We start from the raw sequence: 15,776 nt of genomic DNA, 5'->3' as shown, positions 1-15,776 counted from the left end.
AGGTGAAATCGTGTTCCAAGCATATCTAATGAATAGAGATTTTCTCTCATTAGCACATAAAAGGCCTGAAATATTAATGTTAAACAGAGTTCTACCATCTTCCTCTGTGTTAAAAGCAAAATTGAAGGTGACATACAATGTGGATTAAGGACAGAAATAGGTGTCAGTGGCTCAGGGCTCAAATCTTTTCTGTACTAGTAATTACCTTGCTCTGAGCAAATCATAATTTTTCATTATCCTCGTTTATTGATTTGGAAAAAGAGCAATGAAAGTACTGACTTCTTCATAGGGCTGCTAGGCACAGTCACAGATATTAAGTACTTTGAAAACACTCAGCCAAAGCAACTCACTTTAATGTGAGTACTTTAATGGAACAGGGTTAAGTATTTTACTATCCCTTATCTCATGTTCATAATATGGGGGTAACCCACTCGCTCAGCTTTACATTATTTCTCCCGCCGTTTGTGCACGAGGTGTTAAGCAGTTTATGTGTATCTGTTATTTTGTCTGCTCATCACCTATTTCTCCAGTTTCTCTGTTTTTCTTCACAGACAGTCTCTGGGGGACTGTCTGGTAAAGTGTTTTGCCTTCCTCTGACCAAGATAGCTAGGCCAACTACACCCTCCTTCCTAGGGATGTGGGAATCAGGTGAGGGCCCAGGATGCTTCGAGCAGATTTGCCCTAAAAGCAGGGTCTTTACTTGTTGCCCCTGAGGCCCCTTTCTCTTCTAGGATTCCTTCAATTCTCTGAGTGACCCCATATCCCTCTGAGGAATTCCTATATTCCTTAAGACAGTCACAGTTGGTTTATGTTACTAATGACCGAAAAAACATAGCCTATACAAGAAGTCCACATAACATGTTCCTAGAGAGAAAGGGGAACTGAAAATTGAGTCCTCAGCATATTCTGTTTGCTCTCCTGCAGCAGGGTAAGCCTCTGGCATCCCCGGGATGACCTTCCTAGGTTCCCAGTATCTAAGGACTAGACGTATGTTGTCCAGTATGGTAGCCACAAACCACACGTGGCTATTTAAATTTAAATTAATGAAAATTAAGTAAAATTACAAAATCAGTTCCTCAGTCATAATAGTGAATTTCAGGGCTAGCAGATACTGGTCTAGCACAGAAACAGAATATGTCCACGATTGAGAAAAATTCTACCGAACATTTCATTTATTCGGTTTCAACAAGTTAGGCCTACTTTGCTTTTAGTCAACTGAAACACAGATAAACATGTGTCATGCAGTATGTTGTCAAGAAATGTTCTTAAACTCTAAAGGATAAGCTCTTAAAGAAATAATTTGTGAAGGAAAAAAAGTGACACACTCCAGGCTTGGAATCCTATGACCTGGATGAATCCTGACCCTGCCACTTGCCTTGGGCATGTCACTCCACTGCTTTCAAGTCCCAGAATCCTCATTCATAAAATAAAGCTAATACTAACCCAACAGACACCTGTAAGATAAAGTAGTATAATATGAGTCAATGCTGTTAGCAAGGCACCTGACACATAGAGACTTGATTCAAAATAGAGCAATGAAGAGAATCGAACTTCTCCTAGGGCCAAGTATGAGGGAGGTGACCTGAGGGCACTAGGTAGTTTAGATGACACCCAGCCATCCTGGATTCCCTCCGTCTACTGAGAAAAGAATCAGGATTGGATATCACCAGCCTCCCTTGATTCCACTGTTCACCTTCCTCACTTCCTCTCCTCCTCCCACTACCATTTTCCCTACACCTGGACATAGCATGGATTTTACCTCTAGGAGATTCTAGTTTAAAAACAGAGATCAGTGATATGAGTGTTCTCAATCAGCTCTAAAGGAGAACAAGCTAATAAATGAAGAAAGCAGAATTTGAAAAACCAAGAAGCCTGGGGCTTGGGTTTCTATTTGTAAAGATGGCACGATGTGGCCAGCTATACTCCCTTGCTCTTCTTTGTATTTTGTTTGCCTTAACCTTATCAACATGCTAACTGTTGGGGAAAAAAGTCCAAACACAGTGGTGGCTTTTATTTTTCCTTTTAACAAATCTCAAAGGTCAAATAACGATTACCATGCATGGAGTTAAAAGAGCACAGAGAGATCCTGAATGTGTTAACTTTACTTGAGAAAAACTGAATACAAGCCAGAAAGAATATATAATATATGTGAGTCTCATTAAGCTGTCATTACTTGGAAAGATAGTTTCCAGGCAAATAAACACCCAAATCTCACACTTGCAGTTCCTTCTGAATAACACATTCAACTCAAATCTCCCATCCTCACACATTCTGTTGACTTCAAAGAGAATTATGAGTGAACAAGAAAATGAGAAGCAGGTAAGGCAATTATAATTCTGCAAAAGAAAAACATGCAACGTTGATTGGATTGCTCAGAGAAAAAGAAAGCCATTCTCCTTCAATAGATTTAACTACTCAAAAAGCCAAAGTGTTTGGGGGTCTAAATTTTTGCTGCTTTAAAAATAAAGCAGAATTGGAAAATATACCTTCACATGACCCCTGAAGTTGAAGGTGTAACTCAATAACATTCACTGTTTTTTTTTCAGCTCGATTTTCTGAATGCTTTTTCTGTGCCAGATACTATGTACCAATTGGTCAATTCGATAGACTATTGCCTCAAACGAACTCAGCGTTCCAGCTGCCCAGGGGAACTGCCATTAGAATTTCCAGGTTTGTGTGACTTCAGTCAGTGTGATAATAATAAAAATGGCAATGAAGGAATATATTTGTATCTGGAGGAGAGGACGGACTAGGCCAGATGTGAAAGAAAAGCTACCCCATCATGGTCACCTGTATTTATGTGCAAAGGGATTAATACTGGGGCTTGGAGGAAGAGCACAGGTGGGCCTGGGGCCATGCTGTCAGATACCCTGTGGAGGTACAGAGCCTGTCTCCAAGGTTAGGGAACTGTCCCTATGAATACTCTCTAAGAATACTCTTCTCCATAACTTTCTTTAGCCTGTCTCCCAGGTCTGTATCACCTTCCTGAGGTAACTTGGCTCACATTTCTCTACACAGGTAATGGGGAGGAGATCCTTACACGCGGCATGACAAAACCTACTGGAGAGGGCTGGAGTCTACACCGAGGGGAAAACTTCGGGTGTTTCAGTTTGACAAAGGTGGAGGGCATGACCTTGCCTGGGCCATGACTTACCTTCAAAGAATGAAATGAGATAACGACCAGATAGATGTGGGGTATCTTCAAGGGAATAGAGACTTTAAACCACAAAAGGATATTGGGCCACCAGGGCTGGGCAAAGCTGGGTATTTGGCATAAAAACACAGTGCATCATAACAAAGTCATTTAAAATGGAATCTGCAGGGGGAGAAAAACAAAGCAGAAAAAGAAATTAGGTTTTTGCAGAAATCTTTAGAAAAGCAAGAGTATCTATTCATTTGTTCTTGGTCGATGGTTCTTCTGCGTTGGCTTGGGGGATTGTGGTTTTACTGTACATAGAGGCACTGCATCTAAAAATAATAACGTTCACAAGCTTGAGATCAAAACTCAATGTCTTAGGACAGTGAACAAAAAGTATAGTATTTTAAAAAGAGACGGGCTTTACCAACAGTGCTGGTCACCTTAGCCACAATGTATATTAAAAAATACCTATAATTAAAGAGCTACCCATGGGCATTTCCACATGTGCAGGATTCACACATAGTCATTTCTTTGTCTGTCTTACACTATATATCTTTTGTCAACATCTCTGTTTTCCTTTATGTCTTTTCCACCCCTTGTTTCCATAGGGAGCAATGAAAGATGAGCAGACAATGGAATTCTAGAGAAAGGAGGTGATAAGAGCAGAAAGCTGGTAAAGGAAATAAAAGCAGGGGGAAAAAAAAGGACAAGCTAAAGGCTAGGGGCAGTAACTGAAGCAAAACAAAACAAAAGCTCTCTGGCACCTTAAGACGGTGGCTGAGATTTTGGGAAACTTGTCACTTTTCAAATAGAAAATGGTAAGAAATGTAAAAATTTTAATTGACTAAATTAGATTTCCAATGTCTATGTTTAAAATGAATTTATATTTTAAAAATTGAGATATAACTGATATGTAACATTGTGTAAGTTTAAGGTGTACAACGTGTTGATTTGATACATTTACATTGACAATATGATCACCATCATCCTGTTTGCTAACACCCCTATCAAGTCACATGACACCATTAGACTCATGTACATATAAGTGACGAGTGTAATCCCACACTGTCGTCACTTGGTGTTACCACCTATTTTAGTCCCATTATTCAGTCCCAGAGAAGAAACCGAGAATGTGCCAGACAAGTTGTATGGAACTTTTCCCCTTAAGTACAAAAGGACTTTGGCTTTGTCTAAGTTTAACCTCTAGGGTCACTGTTATAAATTTTAGATATTCTCTGAGGATGGGGGGGTAATGCCTGCTTATAACAGTCCCAGAAGAACTATCCTACACAGTGTTTAAACTTTACTGAAGCAGAGATTTGAGTAAGTGACTGCAAGGCTGGTGAGCTGGTCACCAGCATGGTAACCACCCAGCACCCTCATTTCAATGTGGCTTTCTCATTCTCTGCTCATAGGCAGTAACTCTTGAGAACTGATTTAAAAAATCATTTCCTACTAGACAATAATTTCTCAAGTCACTCAATGACTAATGCTGGTCATAGAAGTAAAAAGTTTAGGAAACTAATGGGTCTTAGGCAGAAAACAGATGTTTTGGTAAATTAAGAGAATGTACTGTCCGACCCAGGGTGTTCATTTCTATGATGAAAACCAGTTTCACTGTCAACTCCGACATTTCTTGCTGTATTATAAACCCAGAAATGCCAAGGTCTCCCACTCTACTGCACCCGTGTTTCGTGGACCTATACTAGGGTTACTTTGAGTGTCCAGGATGACTCTGTAGAACATTCATATTTTTGATGATGAGAAAGGTACTGATTTGTTCTTTATTTCCAAACCATGAACATTACTTGTAAAAAGAACAGAATCAGAAAAATGAAGAAAGGGATAAAGAAAGGGGGGGTAATCAGGAGGCGGAATGAAACATGGGAGACTATGGACTATGAGAAACAAACTGAGGGCCTCAGAGGGGAGGGTGGTGGGGGAATGGGATAGACCGGTGATGGGTAGTAAGGAGGGCACGTATTGCATGGTACACTGGGTGTTATACGCAACTAATGAATCATCGAACTTTACATCGGAAACCGGGGATGTACTGTATGGTGACTAACATAATATAATAAAAAAAACATTAAAAAAATAAATAAAATGCAGAGAATGAAGTTCGATATTACATTGTGATGTTAACCTCATTCTAACAACAAAAATGGAAGGGTCAGGAGTCATTCTCCATGCCAGCCACAGAATGCACTGATCTCTAGGCTTCAGTTTCTGAAGAAGCAATAATCTAGTCCCCACCTCTGTTAGAGGTGACTTTAAAAGGAAGGATATATTTGTTCTTCATGTGTAGTAAAGATCTTACAGATTGTTCCTTAGATGCCATAGTCTCTAATGTACCAGATTCTTTCTTTTCAATCAATATTCACTTTACAGAAGATGCTGTTTCTTGCACTAGACAATCACACATTCTGGGCAAATAGTAATCAGAGGGAAAAGACCAGTTATATTTTCCCTGATTCCAGGTAGAAATTTGGTTTAGTTGGGCTTATGTATGTCTCCTAGAAGCAAGGACTCCCTTTCTAATGGGTCCATTGAGGGTTTCCTGTCTCAAAAAAAGCTTTTCTCACATTCTTCTTGTTCAGACATCTTTAACCATTCCCCAATGCTTACTTAGCTTTGCACTTGAGACCCTGTAAGATCTGTAGTCAAATTCTTAGACCTTACTTTCCTCCTCCCACTTAAATATATGGTAATCTGGCAGAAGCAGACCACTTCATCCTCCTTGCCCATTTCTAGGTCAGTACTAACGCGGTCCTTCCACACGGCAGGCTTTGTACCCAGTCTCTCGTTACTAGCCTCCGGCTTCCTGCAGGCCACTTCAAAGCCTATTTGCCTGGTCCCCTCAGCTAGTTCCCTCCTGAACCACTGACCACATTCTGCCTTAATGTTCAAGTTATTTGCACATCCCTCTCTGTCCTTTAGCAGGTTATAAACTTCCTGAGGACAGGAGGGTGGTTTTTGTTGTTGTTGGTTTTTGTTTTTTTTTGTTGTTGTTGTTCACCTTGCCTAGCCCAAAGGACCCAGCTTTGTGTCTGCCCACCAGGATACTCAACAACTATTGAACTGAAAATGACTACTTTTTGGAGTCAGAGATCCTGGCTTTTATATAGACTACTCCCCAAGTAATTTGCTACATGAAAACAAACCTGATAATCTGTTTATAAAATGAGAAGCTGGAATAAGGAGATAAAATAAGATGTAAAACAGTGGCAAAATATTTTTCAGAGGTATATAATAATAATGATGACTTTACCTTGAGTATATTGCAAAGGGGATGGAACTGGGCTTTGAACTATCACTAAGTATTTGAGATAAATCTTTGAACTTCTTTTAGTGATAAATGTTCATCTATGGGCTCGGTGTGCTTAAAATAGTAGCCTATTATTCTGAGACAGTAACACAGGATTTTTCTTTTTTTTTTTTAAGTTAAATTCGTGCTGTTCCAAAGTCACGTACGAGATGGTAACTGAAATGGAGAACAATATCGTAACTCTGAACATGTAGTTCAGTGGTGAAATGCATCTCATTCATCTGCAAATCTCTGAGTCTTAATCTAGAGGTCTGGTTCACTGTAAGGCAGTATGATGAGCTGAATGTTTCCCCCCTTGAAAAAGATGTTGAAATTCTAACCCTCAATACCTCAGAATGTGATCTTATTTGGAAATAGGGTCTTTGCAGATGTAGTTAAGAAGAGGTCATTCGTGTGAGCTCCAATCCAGTACGAGTTGGTATCATTTCTGAAAAGGGGAAATTTGGACACAAAGGCAGATGTACGGAGGGCAGGCTACATGAAGAGGCAGGGCAAACGCCATGAGAACATGAAGGCAGAGACCAAATGAAGCATCTACAGAACGAGGAATGCCAAGGGTTGCCGGCAAGCCACGGGAAGCTGGGAGAGTGGCACGAACAGATTCTCCCCCGCAGCGGCCGTCTGAAGGAGCCAACCCTGTTGTCACCTTGATCCTGGACTTCTGGCCTCCAGCACTCTCAGACAATACGTCTCTATTGTTTAAGCCCCCCATGTGGCGGTCCTTTGTTATGGCAGTCCTAGCAGACGAACACAGGTGGTGGTGTTCAGTGACAGCCTGGGGCAGCTTAAGAATCCACAACCACAGACAGAACCATTTTACTCTCAGCTGGAACAAGCGAGACAGCTTCAAATCCTTATGGCAACAGATAGGATAACCTAAATGGATGTCTACGGAAGGCTATTCCTAATATGCATGAACAAGTCTGCGCCATCTACAAAGGACAGCCAGAACTGGAGTGGGCAGAGGAGGGTCAGAAGGATTGCTCCCTGACTTGGCCACGTGGGAATCTCTCTAAGGTTAATACACATAACTCCCCTCTGAAACTGTGTAGCTACACACACTGAGAATGAATTCAGGAATTTTTTTTTTTTTTTTTTTTTTTTTTTTTTTTACAGTGCTCTGCATGGATTTAACGGACATACAAAACGGTTCTCAGGGTTTACCTGTTGCTTCATTTAAAGCTGGCTCAAGGCGTATTGTTTCTAGAAAGTGCTCTAAAATTTTTTCAGGTGTTCCTGACATCACAGTATACCTGGATAAGAAATAAAAACATCATTAGTTTTTCTAAAAGTGGGCAAATCATTAATGAATAACTTTTTACATATCTAAGGTTTTTGTGTTTTCTATTGTATTTGGTTTTCATGTATTCATGTTTGGAGTCCCAGAGAACCATAATGACTTAACTTAGGGCCCATATTCTCCTTATGGTAGGAGAGACCATGTACCTTGCAAAAGCCACACAGGAAGGCAATGAAGAAAACCCCCATAAACTGAAGTATTTACTAAAACATTATTCTTTTTTCCCTACATGGAACTAAAGAAAACTTGGAGAGTGGCTCTCACAGGCTGGGAACTGAGAAACTTCAGCCTTGCTCCAAGGGGAATGGAAAGGAACATGTAAATCACAGGGCAGCTCAGGTCAGGAAGGGGGAGATGGTGAGGGGAAGTGACAGTAAATTAGGTTATCCATATATGGGTTATTTGTAGCAAAATCTCAGTCCCACATTGGATTCCCCTGCCTATTTCTGGAATGCTCTGTCTTTCCCAACTGTACACTGGTATGTGCTTTGGAAACACAGCTAAGAATAAAACAAGGGAAAGGAAAACAAAACCCTAAACACCAATGAGCAAACAAACTCCAGTAGCATCTGAATAGGAAATAAATCAACAGTAGAAAATCTAGACTTTATTTTACTGTCAAATATCTATAATTTTGGGGGTGGGGGTGTCAGTTATTATTTCAGAAGATCCATCCATGGGTTTCATCAATCCACAGGACAAGATTTATGTTTTAAACTGAATGTGGGTTATTTCAAAGTCATATTAAAGATGGCAACGAAACAGTGAATGAAAACTACAGGCAAAATACATTAAGATGATCTGAGTGATCCTATTCTAAAACTCAGACTTTGCTTTTTTACTCGGGATTTCACTTAGAGCAAATGACGGGAAGAAAAACAATAATGAAAATAAAACTCTCTTATGTTCAGAAAGCAGTGGTTCAGCTCCAGGAGAACCCAGGTTTCTTTGTCTCCTCGCCAACACCCTTTCCTTGCCTGTTTGAGACCTTGCAGGAAGTATGTTGAGATCCCAAGATTAATTCTCAAGGTCTTTACCTCCCGCCTGAAGGAGTATAGAAGAGGCAATCCAACATATAACCCTGTGCACGAGAAAACACAGACTGAGCAGAGCGAGCCTGGGACTGAACGAGGTAGCAAATGCAGGCTCCCCGAAAGGTAAGGTGACCATTAGTCAAAACTATTCTGTGTGTGCATGCGAGTGTGTGTGTGCACTGAGGACCAGAAAGAAGCTGAAGAGTTACATCTTTGAGGAAACCTGGCTTTGGAGCCTAGAGGAGGAAAGGGGGAATAGAATAATAAAGAATCGATTTTAATCTCAAAAGTATCACTCCTTTCTCCAAATAAATAAGGCAAAAGACAAGGGTTTTTCCTCTTGTCTTTTCGAGGAAAGGATAGGGTATATCTATAATGACTTTGAACACATAAATGGAGAAAATTGCTGAGTTCCTTCAATAATTCCTGAAATACATGATTCTCAGGTCGTGCTCACCAGATGAGCTGCAAGATAAGTAGCATCTGACTCCGTAAATAAGGAACTGGGTTGGAGAGGGCATCAGCATCTATGGAGTATTTACTGCACCCCAAACAGCTAAGTGGGCACTGAACAGTGTCATCGTGCTTATTCCTGCTAGTTAAATATGATCCTCACTCTGCAGATGGGGAAGCTGCTTGGCAAGGGGAGGCAGCAGACCTGTGGTCACAGAGTTACTAAGGGCAGATCTCTGCTGTGAGCTGGGCTGGCTTTGGAGCACAAGTGTGCCTCTCGTGCTGTTGCTCCGTCTGGGTGCCAGGATGCTCGGGGCTGAGGCTATGTCTAGGTGCCTGAAGCTCATTCTGAACGGGAACTTGTTTGTTTCTGAAAACAAGTTTTATTTAAATAAGAGTATCAATACATTAGATCAAACACCAGTTACTGGGACTTGCCAGGGCACCCGGCAGCTGTTGGTAGTGGGCTGTAGCTCTAAAGCTGGCTACAGAACGGATAATCAGTTTGAAATGTGCTCCCTCCTCAGAAGTTTAACTGCCAGGTTGGCGTCACGTTCTGGTGTTCTTGGTTTGGACATTCCTTAGCTAGAGCATTATGTCTGGTCAAAAAAGAATAAAGACATGGGGGGGGGGGTAAGCCAAGATAGGAAACTGTCACTTCATTAGAGAGAGGCAACGTCTCTAACTCTGTCCGCCTTGTCAATCACAGACGCCAGGGAATCTTGTTTTTTCCTACCAACGGCTCCCTCTAGTGGTACAGCCTGGGGCTGCCTTAGCCCGCTTCCCAGCTCCACAGAGGGCAGTGCAGGTGTGGACACTCTTTTAGGGCAGGGAACTCTCAAGAGGCAGGGCCAGGTAGCTTCTGGCCAGACGTAGCCATCTGTGATCTTGCAGCCCTGGGCTTGGCTGAAACATCATGTTATTGCTTTTGTCAGGCTGGACACTGCCAGACGCCCTCTGCTTGACCTCTGTTTAAATGGAGGGACTTGAATACCAGACAGCATGGCTCTCTTCAGTTTATTGCATGAAGGATCTACTCTAGTCCAAGTTAAGGGGAACCCCAATTGGTTACATTTTCCAAGCTGTGGGCTTTTAAGCTTGTGACAGAAAATCTTTTCCAAATGCCAAGTCTGGAAGTGAGGACACTTCTATCAGCACTTAGAACAACAATAATAAAACATGTGGAGAGAGGAGAGCCTAAAAGAGACCATCTTTCTGCAAACAGGATGGAGCTCAGCAACGGGGTGGTTGATAGTCTAAGGAAAAAGCAACACAGTAACTAAAACAGGAATAGTCACTTCAAAATCTCTACTTCCTCCTAAAATCACATAACCACAGAGCAGAAGATATTCAAATTGGTAAATGTTTGAGAGCTTCGGAGAGTTTATTCATCATGAGAAACACTGTCCTGCTATTGATGTTTTAATATCACTCTCAGAGTTGAGTGGCTTAGGCAGTCAGGCAGTTTTGGAAGTTTAAAATGTGTACATAAAAAAACTGTTCTGGATTTTTCAGGGGAAAAGTGAATCAGAAAAATAACATTACTATCAGCACCAATGTGGTGACCCCCTTTGAGCTCAAAAAGGATGATTTCTGAAAAGACAGAAGCCCTAAAAGTTCCTAAGTTTTAAGCCCATCCATAGACATCATTGTTGGTATATTATCAAAGTTATCCAGAACAACAGGCCAAAATTCACTTACATGGTGCCCCCTTTTAACTCTGGTCTGGCTTCAGAAAGCCCACCATGGTAAACGACCCCTTGAGAGAATGGCTTTTTCGTCTGCAGGGAGCTGATCTTGCCTAGTGCATTATTTTGTGCTGACTGATATTTCTTAAATGGTTTGCTGTGAACATGCACACGTTTTTGAATTATATAAGAAATCTGGATTGGTCCACAGAACACAAAAAAGGAGATATAACGGAAATCAGATCCAGGCCTAAAATAAATTGAATACATGGGCTTCTCCTCTTCTGTTCCCTTTAGTTTGATTTCGTAAAAAAAAAAAAAAAATCTATATTTGGAAGGCACTCTGAATGGACTATGTCGTAACAAGCAAACGCTTTTGATCATTCCCTCATGGTATGAAGAGGTGAAGGAAGTGAGACTCCAGGGGCTTCTTGGTCAAATGTTTCAAGGTTAAGGAGAATTTTCAAGGCTTCCTTTTTCCGGTAGCAAAATTTCCGGAGACATCTGGGCACTATTAAGGAATGCGGATTGCCACCCAAAAATGGTCTAGATATGTTTAACCACACTAAGGAAAATCAATGGGGAGGGGCCTAAACTTCACATAAAAAAATGTTTTCATTCTCATCCCCTGTGGGCTGAAAGGATGACTGCTGAAAACATTTGTGTAAGAATATTTTTAAGAATGATAGTAGTAAAAAATAAAAAAATAATAAAGAATTCTGGATGGCAATTTATAGGTTTGTAAGTGAAAGGGTAGTTTTTTTATATAGTCTGTTTTGAGATATATTGGTCTGCAAAGTTTAGGTGATAGTGTTGAGGATACAGTACTTACATACTGTATTTGGCTACAGTAAGCTTCATGACCGAAGGCACAAAAGCACTGGGGTGGTCAAGCTGGACCTGATGCCAGCTCTATCATTATAAGCTTTGTAATCTTGGGCAAGTAACTTGCTTCTCTGAGCCTAAGTTTCCCCATCTGTTAAAAGGGGTTTGTTGTAAGGATTACATAGAACAGGCAAAATACATTATGGCTATTCAATAATATTCTATTTTTTCCCACCTTCTTTAAAAATATGTTGATTCATCCAGATGAAAATGTCTGAGCTTTGGGCTTTTTCAGTCTAAACAGTAAAAATTCATCAGTTACTGTGAGTAGCCTGATTAAAGGGAACACCCCATTTTTGTTGCAAACAAAGGAGAATTACTTGGGAGGCATTCTTTTCCAACATACTATTTGGTGACACTTCTTTAGCTACAGAATTGGTGTTTTTATTATTCCAAGATTGAAGATTAATCTTTACTTTAAAAACAAGATTCTGCAATCTTCTACAATTTCTTAAAGCTACATTTCCTTGTTCTCCTGTATTCCTATTCGAACGCTGGTACGTTTGATGGGGAAAACAGCCTTATGCGAGAAGTTGCAACAAAAGATGGAACTGAACACAGACATCTGAAAAAGGTTCAAGTTAGACAGGGAACCTGAGATGTGGGAAGCAAATCTCTTTCTGATGTTAGCAGGACTGAGTATGGATAAGGTCACATGGATGCTTCTGGACTGTCTTATATTTGAAGTCTGGGTTTCTGGCAAAGATGCTCATTTGGGTAAGATGAAAACACTTCTCGGGAAATCCTACACGTGAAATTCAAATCCCAAAGGGTCTCATCGCCTCGGGGCCTACCTATCCTTTGCACTGCCTGGCATTCCTATTTCCATTGTTCTCCCCGTCTTCAGTTCCAAAGTCAGTACAGCCGAACACCGTAGACAGAGAGCGTCTGTGGAGTAGGGGACCAGTCTCCTCTGAATTACTCCAGGCAGCACCACGCTCCACGCAGTGCCAGAAATGGATACATTATACTCCACAAGATGTGTGATTAGTCAATAGAGAGAAAAAAGTCACACACGCTGCCGTCTTCCACAAAAAAGGAGAGCATGCTATTGTAGAAATGATGATACCATGTGAAAAGGTTAATCATAGTCTGGCAATTGCAGTGTTGGATGCAAACCTACTTTTGCTGAGGCTGTGAGTTTCCTTGATTAGAAGCCCTGTTCCCTGCTGGGACCTTCTCCAGCACCAAGACATCTTGGTCATGTTCTTTAAGTCTGACTGTATTCGCCTCAACGTCCTGTAAATACAAATTACACCACATACAGATGCTGCTGTTTTCTCAGACAATGAAAAAAATTTCAAATGCTTCAGAAACTCATTTGGTGCTTGTGATGCTAATTGTTGCATCTACAAATTAAGTCATTTTGAAAGTCAGGGATGGAATGGTCAGAGAGAGGACCAGATGAGGTTTGAGGCATGTGGTTTTAAAACTCTGCTTTTATCCCAGATTCAGAAAAACAGCCGAGGAGAGAGAAGTGTGGTTGTGCTCTGAGAAACCTTTCAGAGAGGGTGGCATAGAGGGAAGACAGGGGAGCAAGTCACTTATCCCTATAGAATTATGTGGCAGGTTTTGCATTCTGACTTTCTTCTGAAGGTGTGTCATTTTCACAGGTGTGCACCTTTTCTCTCTCATCAAAAGGCTCTGTTTATTTTTTTTTTAAATCTGTTTGAAATGTATTAAAAACATTTTTCGGTTATTTTGGCTAATTTTATAAACTGTATCAATAATGATCCTAATCTGATTCTTTCAAAGAATTATTTCTGGCTGAGTGGAAATCTTGTGTGTGTAAGCTTCAAAGAATTACGAAAGTTTACTTTTAAATTTCAATGTCATTTCAACAGTTAAATTAAAAATCTTAATGTGCTTTTTCTCATCATTTGGTCCCCATTTTAAAAGACATCAGTTAAGAACCATGTCAAATTCCATGAGGCATTTTTCCCTATATTATTCGATGGTATAATTTTAAATTTAACTTTATTTGCATTAAGAGAATGCATTCCTAAGACAAACTCTGTTGTCAGAAAATTTTCTGCCAAAGGCAAATGCTTAAGGCCATGTACGAATAGGTGTTCATACATAAGGAATGGAGAATGACATTGTAAATCATCAGGGAGTAATGCCAAATGTACCAGAAAGCACAGAAACTGCATTTAGGACTTCAGGGTAGGATAGAGAAAGATGTGAAGGCTGGGAGAGGCAGAGAGGGGGAAGAATAAAGTGACCCTAGGGGGAACTCAGGCTGGGGCGGGATGGCCTGCGGGATGGGACATTGTCATCATCCCCAGCAGGCCACGATCAGGCTTACCAGCCAAAGCTAGGTCGACCCTCCCAAGGGACTAGGGGCTGCATGTGTGTGTGTGTAGGGAGTGGGGAAGGGACCATCTCTTCTCAACATCACCATGCTCACAAATACTTTAACAAGCTTAGATTAGGCCCATCGGCAGAGACAATTCTAAGTGCAGTTTTATGTCTCCATCACCTCAATTATTCTTCACCTACCTGCTGAAGTCTGAAATTCCTTTAGTATGAATCAGTTTGACATAAAGCACTTGAAATGAAAATGCTTGGTTGTAGTAACCATGACTGATGTTAATTCCTGCTAAAATGTAATCACTCAATAAATTAGGAGAGGGTGTGATGATATGGGAAAGGTTCAAATTTGGGAAGAGACAAGAGGTGGAGACTAGGAAGGTCTAGGATGGAGAAAGAGCTGGAAAGTGAGGTGGGAAAGGATACAAAATGGCAAACTTAGAATTGCCAAAGAGAAACGTCTCAGACTTTGACATTTGGCCAAGGCAATTCCTATTTTTCTTTAATTCTCATGGGCCGGTAGGGGTGGTGTACAATTATCTGGTCCAGCACACACGCCACATTTGCAGCTTTACTGAATACCCCTTTTGGATCCCAGAACGCACACCAGCACAGTGACCATACCAGGTCTGTAACCAAGGCTCTTTGTTCCTAGAGCATTAAGTTGTTGCAGTACTGCTCAATGAACACCACACTCCAATCTTTGCTTGCCTGGCAAAAGGAAAAAGGAGATGCCCCTCGGCCACACGTTGGACTCACCCTCAGGATCCGGTTGAAGTCCTCCTTGTCTACTCTTAAGAAGTGGCAGTTGTCTTCTCTCAGGACGATAGAAGCAGCTCTTGGGGCATCATTCACTAGTGCTAACTTGCCAAAGTCATCCCCCTCATGCAGAGTACAGACCACACCCTGGAGGGAGCAGAACATTCTGATGAAGAGGGTCCCTGATTCTGAGCAACACCCATTCACCTCACACCACAAGATCCCCTTACCCTCACACACTGTATGTATAAATGGGCTGCACCCAGGGATGCCAAGGAGAATTACATAATTACATTACGTTTTATTTTTTTTCATTGAGTAATATGGGTTATGGCCTAACTTAAGTGTATACATTTTATGTATTTATTTTAAATGTATACAACTCTAAAGAGATGAGCCCCAGAAAGTTCAATTTTACTGAGTATAATTTAGATAATCTATGATTAGAGATGCTATAATGTCTTTTCTACATTGAGTAACAATGTTGTTGCAAGTTTAATTGTAGCACTGCATTGTTAATACTTAGAGCCACACTAGTAAATGGAGCATAATAAAGTTTCAAAAAGAAAAAGATATATATACCTTGCCATAAATGACTACATTCACTGATCCTTTTAGAATAATGTACCAGGAGGTGCCTTCTTCCCCCTGGTTAAACACTAGATACAAAAAAGATGAAAAGACTTATGACAAGAATAGAAGCACATCAATATAAATTACAGCTTATCAAATCATCATTTTTAAGTCCCCAGAATTATGCATTTATTCCAGAAGGAAAAAAAAATTACTGGCAAATACTAACTTATTCAGATGGAATAGTATCTCCTTTTCTATAGAATGTGAAAGGAACAGAAATACTGTGCTATTTGCTATGCTC

General features: G+C 40.7%; 1 protein-coding gene across 9 annotated transcripts in view; it reads right to left on the bottom strand.

Annotated features, from left to right (window-relative positions):
• The window catches only part of RAPGEF4 (Rap guanine nucleotide exchange factor 4), a 273,452-nt gene that overhangs the window by 43,303 nt on the left and 214,373 nt on the right, over positions 1–15,776 (bottom strand). For 8 of the 9 annotated variants that reach the window (XM_026492545.4, XM_057318641.1, XM_057318655.1 and 5 more), the window contains 5 exons: positions 15,482–15,558; positions 14,900–15,046; positions 12,951–13,066; positions 7,632–7,720; positions 3,238–3,316 (listed from right to left, as the gene is read on the bottom strand). In XM_026492545.4, coding sequence (XP_026348330.2) covers positions 3,238–3,316; positions 7,632–7,720; positions 12,951–13,066; positions 14,900–15,046; positions 15,482–15,558 — 508 coding nt within the window. Of the gene's footprint in view, positions 1–3,154; positions 3,317–7,631; positions 7,721–12,950; positions 13,067–14,899; positions 15,047–15,481; positions 15,559–15,776 lie in introns of all 9 variants that reach the window. The other variant, XR_008961468.1, reaches the window with a different exon arrangement.

The sequence above is a fragment of the Ursus arctos genome, unplaced genomic scaffold, assembly GCF_023065955.2.
Source record: "Ursus arctos isolate Adak ecotype North America unplaced genomic scaffold, UrsArc2.0 scaffold_1, whole genome shotgun sequence".
Lineage (NCBI taxonomy): Eukaryota > Metazoa > Chordata > Mammalia > Carnivora > Ursidae > Ursus > Ursus arctos.
The sequence above is the reverse complement of the archived record's forward strand: the minus strand, read 5'-3'. Positions and strand labels throughout refer to the sequence as shown.